Genomic DNA, 22,190 nt, shown 5'->3' on the forward strand with positions numbered 1-22,190 from the left:
ATCATCTGGAACTGTGGATAATTCATTTAACTTGGTTGTATTACTGATTAAAATTTCCACAATGGAATATCAGTTAAGTTATGGATTTTTAAATCCAGGACTTAGCATTTGTAAAATCAATTTTAAACTTGATATCTCTGCAGAAAATAGAGTGTTATGTTGCAATTCTGGAATATATAGTGCAACACGTTAAAAGAGGCTTTTTGAGTTAGACTAGAAAAGGATTTGAAAAGTTTATAATGGCCCATAAACTGTGTCAAACCTGGAATCAGCGTAAGAAACTGATTTATTTTAATTTTTCTTCCTCCCTTGCCTCTGGTAGAATATCTTGTGATCAATGAAATGATCAAAGGTAGATGCAGTAAGAGGGAGGAAAGAAAAGGGAATTTGTATAAATAAAATTTGTATAATACATTCACATAGCCTTATTAAATGCTTCGAGTCATTCTAACTTATTGAAATGCTAGACTTATTAATTCTAGAGTTGTTCCTTACTATTTTTAAGTAAGAAAAATACTTTTTTGACCTATAGGTTAAATGTGCCAATTTTCCCCTAAAATTTAGCACTGCATAGCTTCTGGGTTCTTAGTTCACTGACCAGGGATTGAACCTGTACCCTTGGCAATGAAAGCATGGAGCCCTCACCACTAGACCATGAGGGAATTCCCTGAATTAATTAATTGATTAATCTTTTGAGTATGAAACTGTTTTATTTTCCAATCTAGCAAGTCCTAGTTTCTCTAAATTTCCTTTATTTTATTTTTGGCCTCACCGATTGGCCCATGGAATCTTAGTTCCCCAAGGACCAGGGATCAATCTCAAATTCCCTGCATTGGGAGCATGGACTCTTAACGACTGCACCACCAGGGAAGTCCTGGAGAGCTAACATTTTGAGGTTCATTTCCTGACTGGAGGACTAGGGAATAAGGAACTTAAAATTATCCGCTTTCCTTGACTGTCCCCTTCCCCCATTTCTCCATCTTTCTCTTTGGTTTAATGTTTGTTGTTTGGGCACTGTGCTCAGCTAAATCTTGGTATCTTTTTTGTTTTCCCTGCAGGCTACTTCTTCCTAGAGTTTAAAATCAATATTTAACTGGAAACGAAGCATCAATTAAAATCCTCTCCAAATCGTAATTCCAAATAATTGATAATATTTCTCTGATCAAGAAAAGAAGTGATTGACTGCATGTTAAAAGTATTCCTGTATTAGTATTCCTGTATTTTTTTCCTCTTCCTGAATTTGAAGAAAAAATATGGAGAAATGGTACTTGATGACAGCTGCAGTCTTACTAGGACTAACAGTACGGTGGACAGTTTCTCTCAATTCTTACTCAGGTAATATATTTTTCATTTGATAGGTGAATTTTTTTTGAATCTTTCTTTTTGTCTGTTTTTTGAGTTTTTTTGTTTTTGGTAATAGTTTATAGTTTTCTGACTGAGACAGAGAAGAATTTCAGGTTTTATTAGTATCGTCAAGAAAAGGCGCTTAAACATCTAATGCTAATAAATAGAATTTGTATAAGAGCTAAATAGAAGCACAGGCTTTGTAATATGAGAAAAGAAAGATGTATTCTAACTGGGAAGATGACAAATTAAGAAACAGTTATCTCTTAGCTGTTGAAGAGAGAAATGAGCTAGTACTTCAAAGGGGGAGCAGAATCAAAGAAGGCTTTTTTGTTTGTTTAGGGTAGAGAAGGCTTGTGTATGCATGCTAAGTTGCTTCACTTGTGTCCGACTCTGCGATGCTATAGACTGTAGCCTGCCAGGCTCCTCTGTCCACTGGATCCTCCAGACAAAGATACTGGAATAGGTTGCCATGTCCTCCTCCAGGGTATCTTCCCGACCCAGGGATCAAACCTGAGTCTGTTATGTCTCCTGCATTGGCAGGCAGGTTCTTTACCACTAAAGCCACCTGGAAAGCCCAGGGTAGAGAAGGCATATTACTACCTTGAAAGGAAGAGAGCAGTGGAGAATAAGATTGGGAATGATGTGAGAGAAATGGAGTGGGGGTGGGATTGATGGAGTCTGGTCCTGGAGATTGGGGGTGGGATTAAATTTAACCTTGTGAATATTTATTTAATACCTCTCCAATTCCAGGCACTATGCTAAGGGCTAGAAATTTAAGGTGACTAATACTTAAAGGGGTCTCCATTTTAGTAGATAAGTAGTCACAATTAGTTCAGTTCAGTTCAGTCGCTCAGTTGTGTCTGAGTCTTTGCGACCCCATAGTGGACTGCAGCATACCAGGCCTCCCTGTCCATCACCAACTCCCGGAGTTTACTCAAACTCATGTCCATTGAGTCGGTTATGCCATCCACACCATCTCATCCTCTGTCGTCCCCTTCTCCTCCGGCCTTCAATCTTTCCCAGCATCAGGGTCTTTTCCAATGAGTCAGTTCTTCACATCAGGTGGCCAAAGTATTGGAGTTTCAGCTTCAGCATCAGTCCTTCCAATGAATATTCAGGACTGATCTCCTTTAGGATGGACTGGTTGGATCTCCTTGCAGTCCAAGGGACTCTCAAGAGTCTTCTCCAACATCACCGTTGAAAAGCATCAATTCTTTGGCACTCAGCTTTCTTTATAGTCCAATTCTCACATCCATACATGACTACTGGAAAAACCATAGCCTTGACTAGGTGGACCTTTGTTGGCAAAGTAATGTCTCTGCTTTTTAATATGCTGCCTAGGTTGGTCATAACTGTTCTTTCAAGGAGCAAGCATCTTTTAATTTCATGGCTGCAGTTACCACCTGCAGTGATTTTGGAGCCCCCCAAAATAAATTCTGTCGCTGTTTCTGCTGTTTCCCCATCTTTTTGCCATGAAGTGATGGGACTGGATGCCATGATCTTCGTTTTCTGAATGTTGAACTTTAACCCAACTTTTTCACTCTCCTCTTTCACTTTGATCAAGAAGCTCTTTAGTTCTTCTCTGCTTTCTGCCATAAGGGTGGTGTCATCTGCATATCTGAGGTTATTGATATTTCTCCCGGCAATCTTGATTCCAGCTTGTGCTTCATCCATCCCAGCATTTCTCATGATGTACTCTGCATATAAGTTAAATAAGCAAGGTGACAATATACAGCCTTGACATACTCCTTTTCCTATTTGGAACCAGTCTGTTGTTGCATGTCCAGTTCTAACTGTTGCCTCCTGACCTGCATACAGGTTTCTCAAGAGGCAGGTCAGGTGGTCTGGTATTCCTATATCTTTGAGAATTTTCCACAGTTTGTTGTGATCCACACAGTCAAAGGCTTTGGCATAGTCAATAAAGCAGAAGTAGATATTTTTCTGGAATTCTTTTGCTTTTTTGATGATCCATCGGATGTTGGCAATTTGATCTCTGGTTCCTCTGCCTTTTCTAAAACCAGCTTGACCATTTGGAAGTTCACGGTTCACGTATTGTTGAAGCTTGGCTTGGAGAATTTTGAGTCACAATACAATGTGATAATTAAATGTTGAAGTGTGAGTTTCAATGTTAACATAGAAAATGATCACAATGCATTGCAGAAAACTTTTCACAGGATGGCGTTTGAATTCAGGGTTTGAAAGATAAGTTGGCATTTGCTATGCAAATAAAATGGGGAACGTATTCTAGACAGTAGAACATGTGCAGAGATATGGTAGGTGGCATGAGAGCATGGTTGTAAGTATTTGGTATTAGATAGCATAAAAAAAAGGAAAGAAAGATAGGGAGGCATGGCTGGAGATTTGGCTGTGTAGTTAGCTGTGCTTTAGAAAAACAACTTGTTTTTTTACTATTTTATTATTATCATGAAAAATGATTGTAGGAAGAAAGTTGGATGTAAAGAGACAAATGAGACAATCGTAATAATAGAGGTAGAGTTGCTGTTTTATAAGTATTTACCAAATGCTAGACATTGAGTACCTTCCTTAATATCATAACCACTGAAGATAGGTATTATTTCTAGTTTACAAATGGAAAATGAGACAACTGATAAATGACAACTGTAACTCAAATATATTTTATTCCATAGTCAGTGCTTTGACCCTGCTTTATGGGAGCTTAGTTCCCTAATGCCAGGGATTGAACCTGAGCCACAGCAGTGAAAGTGCCAAGTCTTAATCACTGGACCATCAGGGAATTCCTCATATATGTCTTATATGTCTTTTAAAAAAATTAGAGTGTTAAAGTCCTATGAAAAACTCTGTTTGGATTTTAATTGGAGTTATATACTATACCATTGATTAATTTGGATAATTGGCAATCATTAGCATAGTAAGGCTTCTGATTCATTAAGATGGTATGTTTCTCCATTTATTTAAATCTTTAATGTTTTTCAACAAAATTTTATAGTTTTCTGCATGAAAGTTTTACCCATCTTTTCTTAGGTGTATTGCTAGATAGCCTATATATTTTTTCCCTCCCCATTGTTGATGGTATCTTTTAAAAAATTGCTTATCTAAATGCCTGGTTGATTTGTTAATATTTGGCAACCTTCCAAAAATGATAATTTATCTGGAGTATGTTTTGAAGTGAAGTGAAAGTTGCTTAATCATGTCTGACTCTTTGTGACCCCATGGACTATACAGTCCCTGGAATTCTCTAAGCCAGAATACTGGAGTGGGTAGCCTTTCCCTTCTTCAGGGGATCATCCTAACCCAGGGATCGAACCCAGGACTCCCACATTGCAAGTGGATTCTTTACTAGCTGAGCCACAAGGGAAGCCCATGTTTTGAAACTTCTGTGTGAAAAAAAGTGATCTGTGAATTAGAGTATTATTTCCTCTTTTTTACTCCCTATCCTTTTTCTTTCTTTTTTCTTGTCGTCTTAATTCTAGTAGTTTATTACAGTGTTCAAGTAATGATTCAGGCATCTTTGTCTTGTTCTTAATTTTAACGGGTGCTTTTAATTTATCATTGAGTATGATTTTGTTCTTTCTAGCATTGAACCAACCTTGCATTCCTGGCATAACTCTATTTGTGATATAGTACCTTTTTTAAAAAGTATATTGCAGATTGGCTTACTAATTATTTATGATTTTATCAGCCATGCTCACAAATAAAATTGGCTTGCAGTTTTACTTTTTGAAATTCCTTTGTCAAATTTATCAAGGATGTGCTAGCCACAGAAAATGAATTAGGGTGTATACCCTTTTCCCCTACAACCTGGAATAGTATTCAGAATTGAAATTGTTTGGGATTCATTTATCATTTTTTTGGCTGTGCCATATGGCTTTTAGGATCCTAGTTTCCTGACCAGGGATTGAACCTGTGCCCCCTTGCAGTGGAAGTGCAGTCCTGTGGAAACACCAGGGAAGTCCCATGGAATTGTCTGTAGTTTAAATGCTTGGCTAGAACTTGCTAACAAAACGATTTGGGTCTAAAATTTTCTTTGTGGGAAAATATTCAGTGATTTAAATTCCTTATTCGGGCTTTCTTTTTCTTCTTGATTTATTTTATAATTTATATTTTTCTAAGAATTTTCCCATTTCAACTGAGTTTTAAAATGTGTTGTGAAAGTCACTCAGTCATGTCTGACTCTTTGTGACCCCACGGACTATACAGTCCATGGAATTCTCTCAGCCAGAATACTGGAGTGGATAGCCTTTCCCTTTTCCTGGAGATCTTCCCAATCCAGGGATTGAACCCAGGTCTCATGCATTGCAGATGATTCTTCTCACCAGCTGAGCCATGAGGGAAGCCCACAAATACTGGAGTGGGTAGCGTGTTCCTTCTCCAGGGGATCTTCCCGAACTAGGAATCGAACTGGGGTCTCCTGCATTGCAGGCAGATTCTTTGCCAACTGAGCTATCAGGGAAGCCTGAAAATGTGTTGTTCAGTTCAGTTCAGTTCAGTCGCTCAGTCGTGTCTGACTCTTTGCGACCCCATGAACTGCAGCACACCAGGCCTCCCTGTCCATCACCAATTCCCGGAGTCTACCCAAACCCATGTCCATTGTGTCGGTGATGCCATCCAACCATCTCATCCTGTCGTCCCCTTCTCCTGCCCTCAATCTTTCCCAGCATCAGGGTCCTTTCAAATGAGTCAGCTCTCCACATCAGGTGGCCAAAGTATTGGAATTTCAGCTTCAACATCAGTCCCTCCAATGAACACCCAGGACTGATCTCCTTTAGGATAGGCTGGTTGGATCTCCTTGCAGTCCAAGGGATTCTTAGGAGTCTTCTCCAACACCACAGTTCAAAAGCATTAATTCTTTTGAAGGAAGCGCTCAGCTTCCTTTATGGTCCAACTCTCACATCCATACATGACCATTGGAAAAACCATGGCCTTGACTAGACGGAGAGGGATAAATCGGGAGACTGGGGTTGACATATACACTCTACTATATATGAAAGAGAGAACTATTGAGGACCTACTGTATAGCTTAGGGAACTCTATTCAATACTCTGTAATAACCTACATGGAAAAAGAATCTAAAAAAGAGTGGAGATATATATGTATATGTATAACTGACTCACTCTGCTATGCAACAGAAAGTAACACAACATGGTAAATCAACCATACTCCAATAAAAATTCAAATAAATAAAATGTATTGACGTAAATTATCATGTTTTCTTACCTTTTATACCCTTGCTGTATAACTAGTTATGGTTCCTTTTTCATTTCAGATATGGTTTATGTTGATTCATTTTAAAAAATCAGCCTTACTAGACATTTATTGATTTTATTAGTGTTTTCAAAAAATTTATTTGAGCTTTTCTTATCCTCTTAGTATGCTTGGCTTTATTCTTGCATTAGCTGTTCAGCACATGCTTTAGCTTGTTAAGTTTCAGTCATTGCTTTCTAATTAAGTCATTTAGGCTATATACATTTTCTTTCAAGTACCACCCTACAGGTAATATTTTCTACTTTCTATTGTGATTTTGCTTTGACTCATGAATAATTTGAAAGTATATTTAAAAATTTTTTAATATTTAGGCTTTAGCAATGATCTCTTTGATATTTTAAATTTAATTGTATAGTAGAAAATAACAACAGAGAGTTTTTATGAATGAGACTAATTCTTTGAAATGTGTTGAAACATGGGCTAGTATGTGATCAACTTTTTAAATGTTGTGTGTGTGCTTAATATGTATATATTCTCCAGTTCAATAATCTGCACATACCCATTTCAGTTCAGTTCAGTTCAGTCGCTCAGTTGTGTCCGGCTCTTTGCGATCCCATGAATTGCAGCACGCCAGGCCTCCCTGTCCATCACCATCTCCCGGAGTTCACTCAGACTCACGTCCATCGAGTCAGTGATGCCATCCAGCCATCTCATCCTCGGTTGTCCCCTTCTCCTCCTGCCCCCAATCCCTCCCAGCATCAGAGTCTTTTCCAATGAGTCAACTCTTCGCATGAGGTGGCCAAAGTACTGGAGTTTCAGCTTTAGCATCATTCCTTCCAAAGAAATCCCAGGGCTGATCTCCTTCAGAATGGACTGGTTGGATCTCCTTGCAGTCCAAGGGACTCTCAAGAGTCTTCTCCAACATCACAGTTCAAAAGCATCAATTCTTTGGCACCCATTTACTCAATGTCAATTGTTCTGATGAAGTTTTTTTATATTCTTACTGATTCTTGCCAAATTGATCTACCAGTTATTGAGAGAGTGGCAGTTTCTTTTTGAGGTTTTGTCAATTTCCTTGAATATTTTGAATCTGTATAATTAGGTGATTTAGAATTTTTTTCCTTGTGAGTTGAATTTTATGACATGACTGTCATGTCCTTGTTTATTTACAGTAATGCTTTTGTCCTAAAGTCTGTTTTCTCTAAAATTTAATGTTGCTTTACTAGTTTTCTTTAGCTTATTTTTTGCTTGATCTTTTTCTATTCTTTTACCCTCTACCTTTGAATCCCTTGGGCTTCCCTGGTGGTTCAGATGGTAAAGAATCTGCCTGCAACACAGGTTAACCAGGTTCAATCCCTGGGTCAGGAAGATTCCCTGGAGAAGGAAATAGCAACCCACTCCAGGATTCTTGCCTGGAGAATTCCATGGACAGAGGAGCCTGGTGGGCTATAGTCCATGGGGTCACGCAGACTCGGACACGACTGAGCGACTAACACTTTCACTTTCATTCAGAGATTGATTGCAAATCATCTAAACTAAGTAAGTCTAAAAGTTTACTTTCTTTGTCTTCCCTGGTGGCTCAGATGGTAAAGCGTCTGCCTGCAATGCGGGAGACCCGGGTTCGATCGCTGGGTTGGGAAGATCTGGAGAAGGAAATGGCACCCCACTCCAGTACTCTTGCCTGGAGAATCCCACGGACGGAGGAGCCTGGTAGGCTACAGTCCATGGGGTCACAAAGAGTTGGACACAACTGAGCGACTTCACTTTTCTGAATCCCTGTGATTCAAATCTGTCTAACCAATTCCCCTCCCTAATTCCATTTTGTCTCTCTTCCTGACTTGGAGGCTGTACTTCATTTTGTCCTTTCAGGACATACTCGATATTTTTCATATACATATTTAGCTTAAGAAAATCCATAATGCCATCTTGAACAATGCTAGGGCCTTAGAAATGTTTTAACTATAGTTACAAATCTTTACTTCCTGCCTCAAATTAAAATGGTATTATTGCCTAAGATTTTCTTTCTTTCATGATTTTAGGTTTGTCACTGTTGTTTTATATAATTAATATTTCCTGAGGTTTACCCTCATTTTCTTTCTTTGTCTGTCTTACATAGTACATCTTTCTTTGAGAGCCTTTTCTTTCTTCCTGAAGTACATCTTTGGAAGAGTTTTTTTGAGAGTCTGTTGTTGGCAAACTCCATTTTTGACTGAAAATACCTTTATTTTCCTCTTTGTTGTGACATATTTATGGGTATTGAATTCGGTATTGACAGTTATTTTCTCTTAATATCAACATTTCAAAAATCTTCTTTCATTGTTTTCTAGTGTCTGTTGCTGATGTTCAGACATCAGCTGTCATTTTAATTGTATTTCCTTGGTAGATGATATGTCTTTTCTCTCTTGCTGCAGTTGCACTGTGGTATATCTACAGGTGAATATTAAAAAATTTATCCTCTTAGGATTTTTGATTTCTGTCTCTAGGGAGTTGTACCTTCTGTTTCTTTAGAAAATGCTTAGCCAATGTCCCTTTTCATTCTCTTTCTTTCTTGTTAGAAGTATGTTATATCTTTGTTCTTTTAATCATTCAACAGATATGAGTTGGACACTCACTTTGTGCCAAGTGTAGGTGGTATAGCAGAGAATAATTTTATTGTCTCTTCAAATACTTCTCTCTCATTTCTAATCTTCTTGTGCAAAGTCTTATTAGATACATGTTGGGTCTTTTCACTCTTTCCTCTACTTTAGAATTGCTTTTATTTTGCATCTTACAGTTTCTTCACACTGCTTTCTTTATAATCATCTTATCTAGCTCCCTGTTCATTACTTTTCTAACTGTGTTTGATCTGCTTTTTTGGTTGTCTGTTGAGTTTTCAGATTTCAGCTATTATGTTTTTAATTTCTACAACTTCTACTTGTTTCCTATTTGGATCTTCTTGATCTTTCTGATCATCTCTTGTTCTTCAGCATACTCTCAGTGTGTTCTGTTTTGTCTTTAAATAGACTAACTATGCTTATTTTATATTACCTATCAGAAAATTCTGATATCTGCCATCTCATTTCATAGTTTGTTTCTGATGACTCTTGCTCATAGTATTTTGTTTCTTCATGAGGTTAGTGATTTTTTTGAATTGTGAGCTCATATTACCTAGTACTTATATCTTGTGGAAATTCTTTGAGGCCTGAGTTTACTGTGTATTTTTTCATAGAGGGTTTGTGTTGCCTCCTGCCAGGTACCTGGGCACTTTTCAGTTCAGTTCAGTCGCTCAGTTGTGTGCGACTCTTTGCTACCCCATGAATCACAGCACACCAGGCCTCCCTGTCCATCACAAACTCCCAGAGTTCACTCAGACTCACATCCATTAGCAAAAGTCAAACCAGATTCTCATCTCAAGATTTCTTTGGCATATACTTTACATGAATTCAGGTCCCGAACAGGGTGAGTGTCGGCATATGGTTAGGAATTTTGGGGAGACTTCTTTTTTCATGTACTACTAAGAGCCAACCTACAGATAAATATTATCTTCACCATCTCGTCAAAGGTTTATTCTAGTAGAGATTTTTCTGACACTGAATTCCTGTCTATTCAAGTACAACGCTTTACCTCCTTACTCATGGCATTGAGCTGGTCAGTACCTTGGGTAGTGGCCACTTAAAGATGTTTGGATACCCTCAGGACAAATGCTTACTCTTCTGGGTCTATCCTTTTTGTTTGTTTGTTTCTGGACTCTAAAGAATTCTATTATTTTGCTGCTAATTCAGCCATACATTAAAATTGTATATGTATAACATATAAAATAAATAATTAAAAAATATGTACTTTTCCTGTACTGGAGGTGTTTTTCTGACTTTCTGTGTCTGCCATGTTGCAGGAAACTAGTTTCATCGGCATTTTTTAAAGATCCACAGGTTATTTTGATGTTTACAAAAGGTTGATACAGATGATGGTTGAAGCCACAGAGTTGGGAGTGTCTGTATTGCAAGAGGAAAACAGATTTAACCACTGAGAAAACAGATTTAACCATGGAGAAGGGGAAATGATTAAAGGTGACTGAGAAGAAACAATGTAGGATTAGAGCCTAGAGAAGTTACTATCCTGGAAGCCAGGAAATCAGGGAATTTTGAAAAATAAGGACTAGCTAACTGTCAAATTCTAGACATGTCAAATAGAATGAAAATTTAAAATAGACAGAGGATCACTAGGAGGCCATTGTGAACCTCCTAATTATCAGACCATAAATGACTAAGTGGGAATTAATAAGTAGACTTAGCAACTTTTAGGAACTTTGTTAGTGAATGGAAGGAGAGAGTTACTTGGTAGCTGAAATGGGTTATGGAGGGCTAAGGAAAAACCCAATTAAAAGTTGTCTTTGGAAATGTGTGAGACAAATATCATGTGATATCATATATATGTGGAATCAAAATGAACTTATTTAAAAACTCACAGACTCTCAGATACAGAAAACAAACAGAGTTACCAAAGGGGAAAGGGTGGACGGGATACTCAGAAGGTTGGGAATAACATATATATACTACTATATATAAAATAGATAATCAGCACAGGAAACTATATTCAATATCTTGAATAATCTATAAGGAAAAAAAGAATCTGAAAAAGTAGGTATATATGTATGTGTAACTGAATCTCTTTGTTGGACACCTGAAACTAATACAACATTGTCAATCAACTATACTTCAAAAAAAGTTACACCTTACTCTCAAACTGTCTTCTAAGGAAGTCAGCAGGACAAGAGTACTTTTGGATTACTCTGTAAGAAGATTATTGTTACTGTACATGGAAATATTTGTAGCATCTTTTGTAGGTGGTTGTTACATTTTTAAAAAAATCATTTTTCAGATGAGAAAAATAGAAATGCCAAAATGGTTATTCTGTCAGACTTCCCAACTCTGTCGTAAAGAGTGTTAACAACATTCGCACGCGACAAACTTCTGTATCTTAGGAGATTGGGAGGATTACTTAAAGAGTGTAACGTCTGTGATTCTGTTGAGATTTTTTTCCCCCTCTATAATTGAAATACGTTTTTGATTATAGTTTGTTTTTAACATGCTTATTTTAATTTGCTTTTCATTTTGCTTAAGATCGTAATTAGGAAACACTGGAGTGAGGAAGCTCAGGTGAGCTTGCTTAGTATTAGTCCATTATTTCCTTGGAGATGCACATACTGTATGTTTCTCTCCGCTTACCCATTGTTATTTGTAATGTTTCTTCTTACTCACTGGGAACATATAAAAGGGGAATTATTAGGGAAAATTTTAGCCATATTCTCTTCTCTTAAAATGTTTAAAATTTCAATGTAAAGGCAATTAGTACATATTGTTATCAAAGAAACTACTTGTTTTTTAAATTCTGACATAATTCTGAACAATTCAGCAATTAATAAAATGAACATTTAAGTGGTGCTTAAGCTCATTTTCCTAAGAATGAGACAAAATTGGAGCTTTGTAAATGTATATTAATATGTTTTCTTTATGTAATTCTGAATTTCATGTAAATGAATTTGTAGAATTAATCACAGTAGAAGGAATCCTTTTGCCCTTCCCAAGTGAAGCTCCCTTAGGTGCAGTTGGGTTGTCCTTCTGGGTTGCTTTAAGGGCACTTTAGCAGTTTTAAAAACTTAAGTACTAATTTCATAGCCAGTGTCAGCTGAATTTATTGAAGTAGGTCAGACTCTGGATAGAAACTTGTTTCTCAACCCTAAAGAGAGTCATTATCCATTCTTCTATTTGTTAGAGAATGGTAATAAATTCCTCCACATTGACCACAAGTCTAGAGCAATTTCAGAAAATCTGGATAGTTGGGTTTTTTCAGGTATAGGAAATTACTTAAGATTCTCTATGACTTTTATTATCCCAGTGGACCAAAAAACAAAGAAAAGCAGACAATAAAAATCACTTCCTATCTTCCTATAGACAGTAGCTGTATGCTTAAAAAGAGAAACATACCCACCAGCATACACACATACATCTATAAAGTGCACATGCAAGGATGCAGTTAATTCATTGGGGAATTATTTTCCTTTTTAAAGGAAATTGTAGGTTAATTTCCCATTCAGTTAACTCCCTTGTTCAGTTAACCGAGCAAGTTTTAATTGAAAGTATATACTGTATGTCTCACAATATGTTTCCTTTGAACTCTAGAAAAATCACATTCTGTGTCCATTGGAACTAAAATTCTCATTTGGTTCGCTATTAGAAAATAGTATAATCATGTGACAAAATATATGATACTGAAAACATAAGTATCATGAGAAGTCAATTTTTTTTCCTTTTTAAAAACCTGCTTTACTTACCTATTTTGATTTCTGCTTTTTTTATATGCTGTTTGTTAAACAAAAGGAGATACTGCTCTGAGATATTGTGGTGACAGGTTTTCAGTTCACTGAACAATTGATACACTTCGTTTGGTGTTTATTTTTTGTAATGTCTCTTGTCTTCTATTTCTTATTCAACTCATGACTCTATATGTATTCAAATCATTTCTTCTCTGACAAGGACTCAGGCACTGAGGTTAAACGCCTGTGAGTTTGAATGTTACTGTGTCTTACTGACTGTATGATGGTGCACAAGTTATTTTAAACTTTCAGAGTTTTAGTCTCCTCATCAGTAAAATGCTGATAAAATCATAGGTTGAGGATCAAATGAATTATATCTAAAGTTCTTGGCACTTTATTTTGCTCTTAAGTACTTAGAAATGTTTTCACTACTGAAGTTGCTAATAATTCTTTTTCCGTAATCATACTGAGAATCCCTCGCCTCATGTAGGGAAAATAAGTATTTCACTACTTGTTTGAATAATAAAATAATAATATAGAGGTTTGATAAGTAATGCTTAAAATATATTGTTGTTGTTCAGTCACTAAGTCATGTCCAACTCTGCGACCCCATGGACTGCAGCGCACCAGGCTTCCCTGTCCTTCACTCTCTCCTGGAGCTTGCTCAAATTCATGTCTATTGAGTCAGTGATGCTATCTAACCATATTATATATCTACATAAGTATGATGTCTATAGTTTGCCCTTCTGAGAAGTCAATAATTAATGATCAGTGTGCTTTTAATTTATGCAGGAAGGTTTTGTGGCAAATTTGGCAGTTGAGATGGTTCTTAAACATTGGATATGAGTTGATACAAGAGTTATATGAATAGGGAGAGGGAATAAGCAGCATGAATGGAGGCTTGAAATTTCAAAATGTCAGATAGTAACGTAAAGATGTTTTGAGGCAGGAACCAATGTATGGGCATTGTGTTAAAGTAGCCTTGGCATAATTAATTGGTCTGTCACAAACTGCTTAGTGCTGCACATTTAGTAAGTGGAAAATCAGAGACTCAAAATTTCAAATCTTTTTAAACTTAAAATCCTTGTTATATCATATTGATAATATTGACATCCTTGCTACATCATCATTCAGAGAATCTGCTAGGTGCAATTACATCCCGAGAAAGCAAAAATGAACAAGACATTGTACTTTCCAAGAGAGAGACAGGGGTAGGTTTTTGTGTGTGTATCCATGTGTCGGTACTGTGGGCAATTCTTTGTGGCAGTCACTCACTGTGTATACTCTTTGGAGATGTTAATCTGCTTTCCCCATGATTATAGGGAGTATCTCCTTGGTGGAGATGCTAGCATTTAAGGAATAGTGGCATAATACGGCTGTTAAAATGCAAAAAATCTACTTAATGTTGTGTTTCAAAGCTAGAGAACATCTGGGTTAGAGTAAAAAGTGATAATATGTCATTCACCAGTGTGGTACACCTTCCCAATGGATTAATGAATATATGACTACATGTGATTTTTTTTACTTGCTGATTGAGAAACCTGTGTCTGTACTGTACCTATTTGGGCTTTCTCATAAAGTTTTGTAATCAACTGCTAGCTAAATAGTGGTTTGTTTACTACTAAGTGGAATTACCTTTATGTCATGTAAAATGATTTGAGGTTAACAACCTAGTTGTTGAGGCAACAACTTAACCAAGTTGTGAGGCAATACACAGTAGGAGCTAGGAACATGAATTACAGAGCCGGTCTGCCTGGGTTCCAGTCCAGACTCTGCTACTCATTACCTCGGTGACCCTTGTTTCCAGTTTGCCAGCTATAAACTGGGGATGATAATAATCCCTACTTTACTGTTGTATTTGGCGTGTAGCAGATACTGTCTATTGTTAGCTATTAAAGATCCATTATCCCTTATTTGCAATTTAGAAGTAAACTATAAACTGGCAGTTTTTAATTCATTTGACATCAAACCCTGACCTAATCAATGTCTTTGGTTTTTGGTTCTATACTTGTCCTTAGATTTATAGTTAGTTTGTAAAATATTGACATATGTTATTACAATTGTTTTATGATACTTATTGGACAGTATAGTTTACAGTGTTTCTCATGAAATAAAAATAAACTTGGATATCTTGTGATTAGTATTGTCAACTAGTTAATTAAAAACTAAGTAAAGGATTTTCCTCATGGTCTAGTGGTCAAGACTGGGTGCTTCTAGCGCATAGGGTGTGGGTTCCATCCCTGGTCAGAGAACTAAGATCCCACATGCTGCACGGCATGGCCCACCCCCCCCAAAATTAAAAGAAACCTAATTAGTGTTAATATTTATTGAATGTTTATGTGTACTAGGCACTACACAGAGCATTTTATGTTCATTATCTTTATTCCAACAATCCTTTAGGTGTGATAGTATTGATTCTGTTTTTAATGTGCTGAGGCTTAGAGAGCTAAGGTCATTTGCTCAGGGTCACAGTGTCACTCAGTGTGCTAGCAGGGCTAGAATTCAGACCTCATCTCTGACTTTTGAAGTCACTTCTGTGTCCTTTTCTTCCATCTATACTATCTTTATAGTTTAGAAAATTTTCATGAGGAAATAAAATCACTAGCATACTAAAGTATATATGTGTGTGTGTGTGTGTATATACGTATATATTTATTTATATATTTTTTAAGATTCTTTGCTTTATAGAATTTTTTGCCATTTTAGAAAAATACTGTCTTTCAGTGAACTGGAGTTACAAAATTCCAATTTACAAGCAACTTTGGGAAATTTATATTGATTATGTTAAGGGAGGTACTTACATACTCTAAATACCAGGGAGGGGAGTTGAAAATAAACAAAAATTGGCTTTCTTTTAAACAGAAACTGCTAATTTAAAAAGCTTATGTAGCTGACAGTGGGACAGGAAGTTCTGTTTTGTTTATTAGGGCAAAGGAAGGCAGTGGAGCTCATGAGGTGAGTGCTCTGCAGTGAACATCTATTGGTTCCCACTCAGCTTCATGCGCTCCCCTAACATTATCCCAGTTGTGACCTTAGTATCTGCCCTTCCTCATTCCTTGAATGTGATTGCTGTAAGACAGTGATAAATAAAGTATAAATTTATTTTGCTTTTTTTCCCCTTATTATTTTAGGTGCTGGAAAGCCCCCTATGTTTGGTGATTATGAAGCTCAGAGACACTGGCAAGAGATTACTTTTAATTTACCCATCAAACAATGGTATGGATAATTTTAACTTGATTTTATTGTTTATCAGTCAGTTAATGTAGATTATTTGAAGTTACCTATAAGGAAAATACACTGTTTCTTCATCTTTAGCATCCTCTCTTCATATTTATTGAAGTCACATATGTTACCCTGTATATTGTCAGCTCATTTTGAAATTTTATCCTCCTGAAAGTTACCATATACTCAGCTACCAGCTGGAATATGATACTAAACTAGAACTTTAAGGATAGGACACTGTATGCCATGAAAGCTCCTCAGGATACAAACTGTGAAAATTTATGGACTAAGAATATTTCTTTCGGTGGTTTCTCAGAGTTTCTCTGTTAGGAACGTATGAGATGTAAAGAAGCAGTAGCTTATGATGAAGAATGTAGATGTTCAAGTCAGACTGCCTGTGTATGTGTGTGTATTAGTGTTCAGACGGAGACTGTATTCTTTACCGGCAGTGTGAGCTTTGGCGAGTTATTTAACTGTCTCTGCCACAGTTTTATCACTCATAGAATAGAAATAATAGAATACATATTTCACTGGCTTATTGTGAAGATTGAATAAAATGATTTCACTTAAAGCACTTACACCAGTGCCTGAAGTGTAATGAGCTCTCAATAAATGTTAGCTGTAGTTATGTCTTCAAAAAAAATCTGTGCATTGCCATTTTTGTTGAACATGTTCTGATAATTGATGACAGTATTCTTTTTGACTTATTATGTGCCTGGTAGATTATTTGATTAAACCTAGTTGTACAAACTGTTTTTATCATTCTCTTGATTGCTTTGGTCACTGCTTTTATTTAACTCCTTTATGAAAGAGAGTTATATATAATAACTTCACATTGAACTCTCTATTAACAGGTTGGCTCTACCTACTCCAAATTCGGAATATTTATAATAGAGATCAGCTAAATATTTGATATTCTTTTTTTTTAAATAGATGTGTGCGTATGTGTTTTTTGGTTATTTTTGACCTCACTGCACAGCTTGGAGGATCTTAGTTCCCTGACCAGGGGTTGAATCAGAGGCCGTGGCAGTGAAAGCACCACGTTCTAATGTTTAAATGGTGTGATTTCTTTTTTTTGTAGTTTGAACTTTATTGTTATATCATTTATAATGACTATCATTGAAAAAGATATATCTCAATGGCATAGTTTACAAAACAGAAAATATATACTTGGGGCAGGTTCAATAGTGGATATAAATCTGTATTGGAAATAACATTTCTAATATTTCTAACACTTCTAATATTTTGAATTGTCTAATTTTGTCAAATTTGATCAGTTTGCCATTTTGGTTACCTAGTAATGTGACTGAAGAATGGTTTCTTATTTTTTAACTTCAGTTTTTCAAGTGTGAAGTCCTTCTGTCTTCATCTAGAAAGTTAGTTATAGTCAAAACTTTCAAGTGATATAGTTGTCTGAAATATGAAATCAGAATCTATCAGGTAAAATTTTAAAATGTCAGTTTTATAATTCTAAATTTAAAAACTGATTTATTCCATTTCATTGTACATAGTTGAAAGTTATAGAGGAAAGCAAATTTTTTCTTTAAATGACAATTTTTATAATGACAATTCCTTAATGTGTGATGTCAGAAGCACTTTTGGCATTAAGTAGTAGAAAACCTAATAGTAGCTTAAGCAATAAAATAATTATCTCCATAAGTAGATCTTTGCAGGGCTGGTAAAGTGGCTCAAGCAGTTAAAGAACTCAGGCTTTTCCATTTTCTTCCCTTTCCTTTCTTCTTGGCATGTTGGCTTTTCATCCTGAGGCTTTTTACCCCAAGATCAGATGACAGCCAAGGCTACCAGCACTGTGACTTTGTTGTGACTTTGTATAGCCATATTCAAGGCAGGAGTAATAATACCTTATTTTTCATGTGTCTTTTTGTTGTGGAGCAAAATCTTTTCCACCCTTAAAGCAATCATTAATAGAAATGCCTGACTCAGTGCAGGCGTGGTTTATCACCTGGGGTGGGAGAAGTGTCCACCTACCCTGAGTACATTGCTTTTTAAAACAAGATCACAGTTTTATAAGTGAGGAATTGTGGGACTCACTGTTTATTTCAGCATTGTTATAACTATGAGAAGCCTGAATATGTTTTGGTAAGGGAATGATTAACTAAAGTACATTTCTCCTATATGCACGTGTACATGTTTTTTCTAGGTAGATTCCTAGAAGTGGAATCTCTAAAGTAGCCGGTTATAATGGATATCAATACCAGAATATCTCTTACCCTTACCAATATTTAATAATAACACCACCAGACTTCTAAAATCTCCATTTCCTTGAGTACATGTGATGTTGAGTTTCCTTCGTGTCTGACTGTTTGTGACCCCATGGACTATAGCCCACCAGGCTCCTCTGTCAGTGGAATTTTCCCAGGCAAGAATACTGGAGTGGGTTGCCATTTCCTGCTCCAGGGGATCTTCCCAACCCAGGGATCAAACCCACGTCTCTTGTGTATCTGCATTGACAGGCAGATTCTTTGCCACTGTGTTACCTGAGAAGCCCCTGGTGTATTTACTGATCATCATATTTTTCTCAAACTTGCATATTTATATATTTCCCCCAGGTTACTGATGAATTGCTGATCTTTTTTGTAATGATTTGTGTGATTTTAAGATAAAAAATTATATTAACTTTCTCTGCTGTGTAACAAATGACCACAATAACAGTCCATACATTCAGTTTTCATTTTTGGTTGCCCTGTGTTCCTCATTGCTGTGCTGGGCTTTCTCTAGCTGTGGCAAGCGGCAGCTACTCTCTAGCTGTGCTAGGCTTCTCATTGCAGTGATTTCTCTTGTTGAGGAACGTGGGCTGTCGGTGCACAGGCTCCAGTAGTTGCAGTTCACAGGCTCAGTTGCCCCACAGCATGTGGAACCTTCCTGGACCGGGGATCAAACCTGTGTCCCCTCCATTGGCAGGAGGATTCTTAACCACTGTACCACCAGGGAAGTCCAAAACACACATTTATTATAGAAGTCCAGGCACAGCTTATTTCAGTATTATGATCAGAGTCTCCGGAGGCTGCAATTCAGTTGTCATCTGAGACTGCTCAGAGGCTCAGCTGGGGAAAGAACCATTTCCAAGTTCCCTCAAGTTATTGGCAGAATTAATTTCCTTGCATCTATAAAAGTAAGGGCTTTGGTTTCTTGTTGGAAGCTACCTTTATCTTTAGAGTCTCCCTGCAGTTTCTTGCTATGTGGCTTCTCCATTATGCCCACTTACTGACACATGACAGTTTTCTTCTTCCAAGTCAGTGAAAGGGAGTACTCTGTAGCTTAGCCAGCAAGATGGGATCTTACATATATGTAGAACATAAGCAGAAGAATGATCATCCTATCACTTTTTTTGTACTTGGCTATCACGTGTCTTGTTCACACTCAAGGGGAGGGAATTGATTGTACACACACATGGCAGGAATACCAGGAGATGGGTTCATCGGTATGACTTTAAAGTCTGTCTGCTGTAGTATTCGGCGGTGTATAATAGTATTCTGCATTTCAATCATTTGTTTTGGTGTGTGTATATGTATAAAATAAATATCTTCTTTCTGTTCTTTGAATTTTTCTTAAGATGTTTTTAACTGAATTTTTACATTTGATATATAGACATTCTTTGAACTATTCTTGAAACTTCTTTAAGTTTGGAACTGTTTTAAAATAGAATATATTTTTGCACAAAGCAAAAATGGCCACAATATATTAGAAAAAATTATATTTTGAAGTTAATGATAACACACTTGGAGTAATTTTGTAGTTTGCTGTGGCAGCTAGAGTTTTTTTCTGATAAAACATCTACTGAGATTACATGGGAATTCAGTGGGAAAGGACATTAGATTCCAGTGGTATTTATCCAACTTTTCAGGTGGATCTGATACATATAAAGCAGGAGAATTAACTATTTGCTTTGTTTCTACAGGTAGGTTTTGAAGCTTTGCTTGAAACACTTTTAAGCTATCTTCTTCCACGAATTTCTCTCTTCTTACTTATGCATTTCCATAAAGATAGGTAGCACCTTTCCTGGCTCTATTATTCCTTCTTCCCAGTCCAACCAGTGGTTTTATGGTTAGTGTATACCTTTGCATACTTCCCCTCCATGCCTCCTTTGCTATCTCCAGTGGACCTCAGTGTTAAAGTAAATGAAAAATAGCTTTTGCCTTAGAAGAAGCTGAAAAACAAATCAGATTATATTGTTCAAAATGTGATTTTTGAGTTATTGATGCTTTTCCACTACTGTATCCATCCCAGTGGTTTTGTAGCTAATGACTAATTAGAACTCCTATTGCACTTTGTGTCAGGCAGTTGCTTAACAGTTTTACATGTTTAATTCAGTCCTTCAACAACTCTGGAGTAAGTACAATAAAACCTTGTGCTAATGCGCCCTATCATTACGTGAATTCGGAAATAACAGTTTGGTACCTGTGTTTGGGTCACCCTGTTTAGAGAAGTGGGTCCTCTGGTCTCCACTATTGGCCTGGCCCAGCTTCCCAGTTTCAAGCTGTTGAAAGGATCTCTGACTTGTATGGAGTTTCTTGGGTTCACTGTATCTTGACTTTGAGTTCCAGCCAGACAGATACAGGACCCAGGATTGCTCACGTGGATGTTGCTGCCGGGGTAGATAACTGTGACCAGCAGGTACCATGCTGTATGGTGCCCATGGCTGCCTAGCATGCCTTGATCATTTTATTAATCCTCACTCCCTCACAAACCTACATATTGCGTATCAGACACTAAGAAAAGTAGACCCTTTGAAGATGAATACAGTTGATCCTTGAACAACATGGGTTTGAACTGTGCAGGCCCCTTTATACATGGATTTCTTTCAATAGTAAATACTGTACTACAGAATCCATGGTTGGTTGAATCTGAGGTTGTGGAACCTAGATCCAGAGGAACCTCGGAGAGAGGTGGCTGACTGTAAATTATATTTGGATTTTCAACTGTATGGAGAGTCAGTGCCCCTAATCCGCATGTTGTTCAGGGTCAACTGTAGTAGGTTATTTAACTGGATCATGATAAATGCCAACTTAAACAATTTTTTTTTTTTCAGTCTCGGAGTAAGGGATTGTGATGTCAAAAAATTGTGACCCATGTGAAACAGGATTTTTTTTTTTTTTTAATTTTTCATACTGTTCATGGGGTTCTCAAGGCAAGACTGCTGAAGTGGTTTGCCGTTCCCTTCTCCAGCAGAACACGTTTTATCAGAACTCTTCCACCATGACCTGTCTGCCTTGAGTGGCCCTACAGAGCTCAAATTGCCAACATCTGTTGGATCATCAAAAAAGCAAGAGAGTTCCAGAAAAATATCTACTTCTGCTTTATTGACTATGCCAAAGCCTTTAACTGTGTGGACCACAACAAACTGTGGAAAGTTCTTCAAGAGATGGGAATACCAGACCACCTGATCTGCCTCTTGAAAATCTGTATGCAGGTCAGGAAGCAACAGTTAGAACTAGACATGGAACAACAGACTGGTTCCAAATACGGAAAGGAGTACATCAAGGCTGTATATTGTCACCCTGCTTATTTAACTTATATGCAGAGTACATCATGAGAAACGCTGGGCTGAAGGAAGAACAAGCTGGAATCAAGATTGCCAGAAGAAATATCAATCACCTCAGATATGCAGATGACACCACCCTTATGGCAGAAAGTGAAGAAAAACCAAAAAGCCTCTTGATGAAAGTGAAAGAGGAGAGTGAAAAGTTGGTTTAAAATTCAACATTCAGAAAACTAAGATCTTGGCATCTGGTCCCATCACTTCATGGGAAATAGTTGGGGAAACAGTGGAAACAGTGACAGACTTTATTTTTTTGGACTCCAAAATCACTGCAGATGGTGACTGCAGCCATGAAATTAAAAGATGCTTACTCCTTGGAAGAAAAATTATGACCAACCTAGATAGTATATTAGAAAGCAGAGACATTACTTTGCCAACAAAGGTCCGTCTAGTCAAGGCTATGGTTTTTCCAGTAGTCATGTATGGATGTACTGACTCATTGGAAAAGACCCTGATGCTGGGAAAGTTTGAAGGCGGGAGGAGACGGGGACGACAGAGGATGAGATGGTTGGATGGCATCACTGACTCAATGGACATGAGTTTGAGTAAACTCTGGGAGTTGTCGATGGACAGGGAGGCCTGGCG

At 37.1% G+C, this 22,190-nt stretch overlaps 1 protein-coding gene across 6 annotated transcripts in view; it reads left to right on the forward strand.

Annotated features, from left to right (window-relative positions):
- ALG6 (ALG6 alpha-1,3-glucosyltransferase) overlaps positions 1 to 22,190 on the forward strand; it is a 148,264-nt gene that overhangs the window by 29,802 nt on the left and 96,272 nt on the right. For all 6 annotated transcript variants that reach the window (XM_069593462.1, XM_069593482.1, XM_069593451.1 and 3 more), the window contains 2 exons: positions 1,059 to 1,335; positions 15,955 to 16,039. In XM_069593462.1, the coding sequence (XP_069449563.1) occupies positions 1,254 to 1,335; positions 15,955 to 16,039 (167 nt within the window). In that variant the 5' untranslated portion in view covers positions 1,059 to 1,253. The remainder of the gene's footprint in view (positions 1 to 1,058; positions 1,336 to 15,954; positions 16,040 to 22,190) is intronic.

This window comes from Ovis canadensis, chromosome 1, assembly GCF_042477335.2.
Source record: "Ovis canadensis isolate MfBH-ARS-UI-01 breed Bighorn chromosome 1, ARS-UI_OviCan_v2, whole genome shotgun sequence".
Classification (NCBI taxonomy): Eukaryota; Metazoa; Chordata; class Mammalia; order Artiodactyla; family Bovidae; genus Ovis; species Ovis canadensis.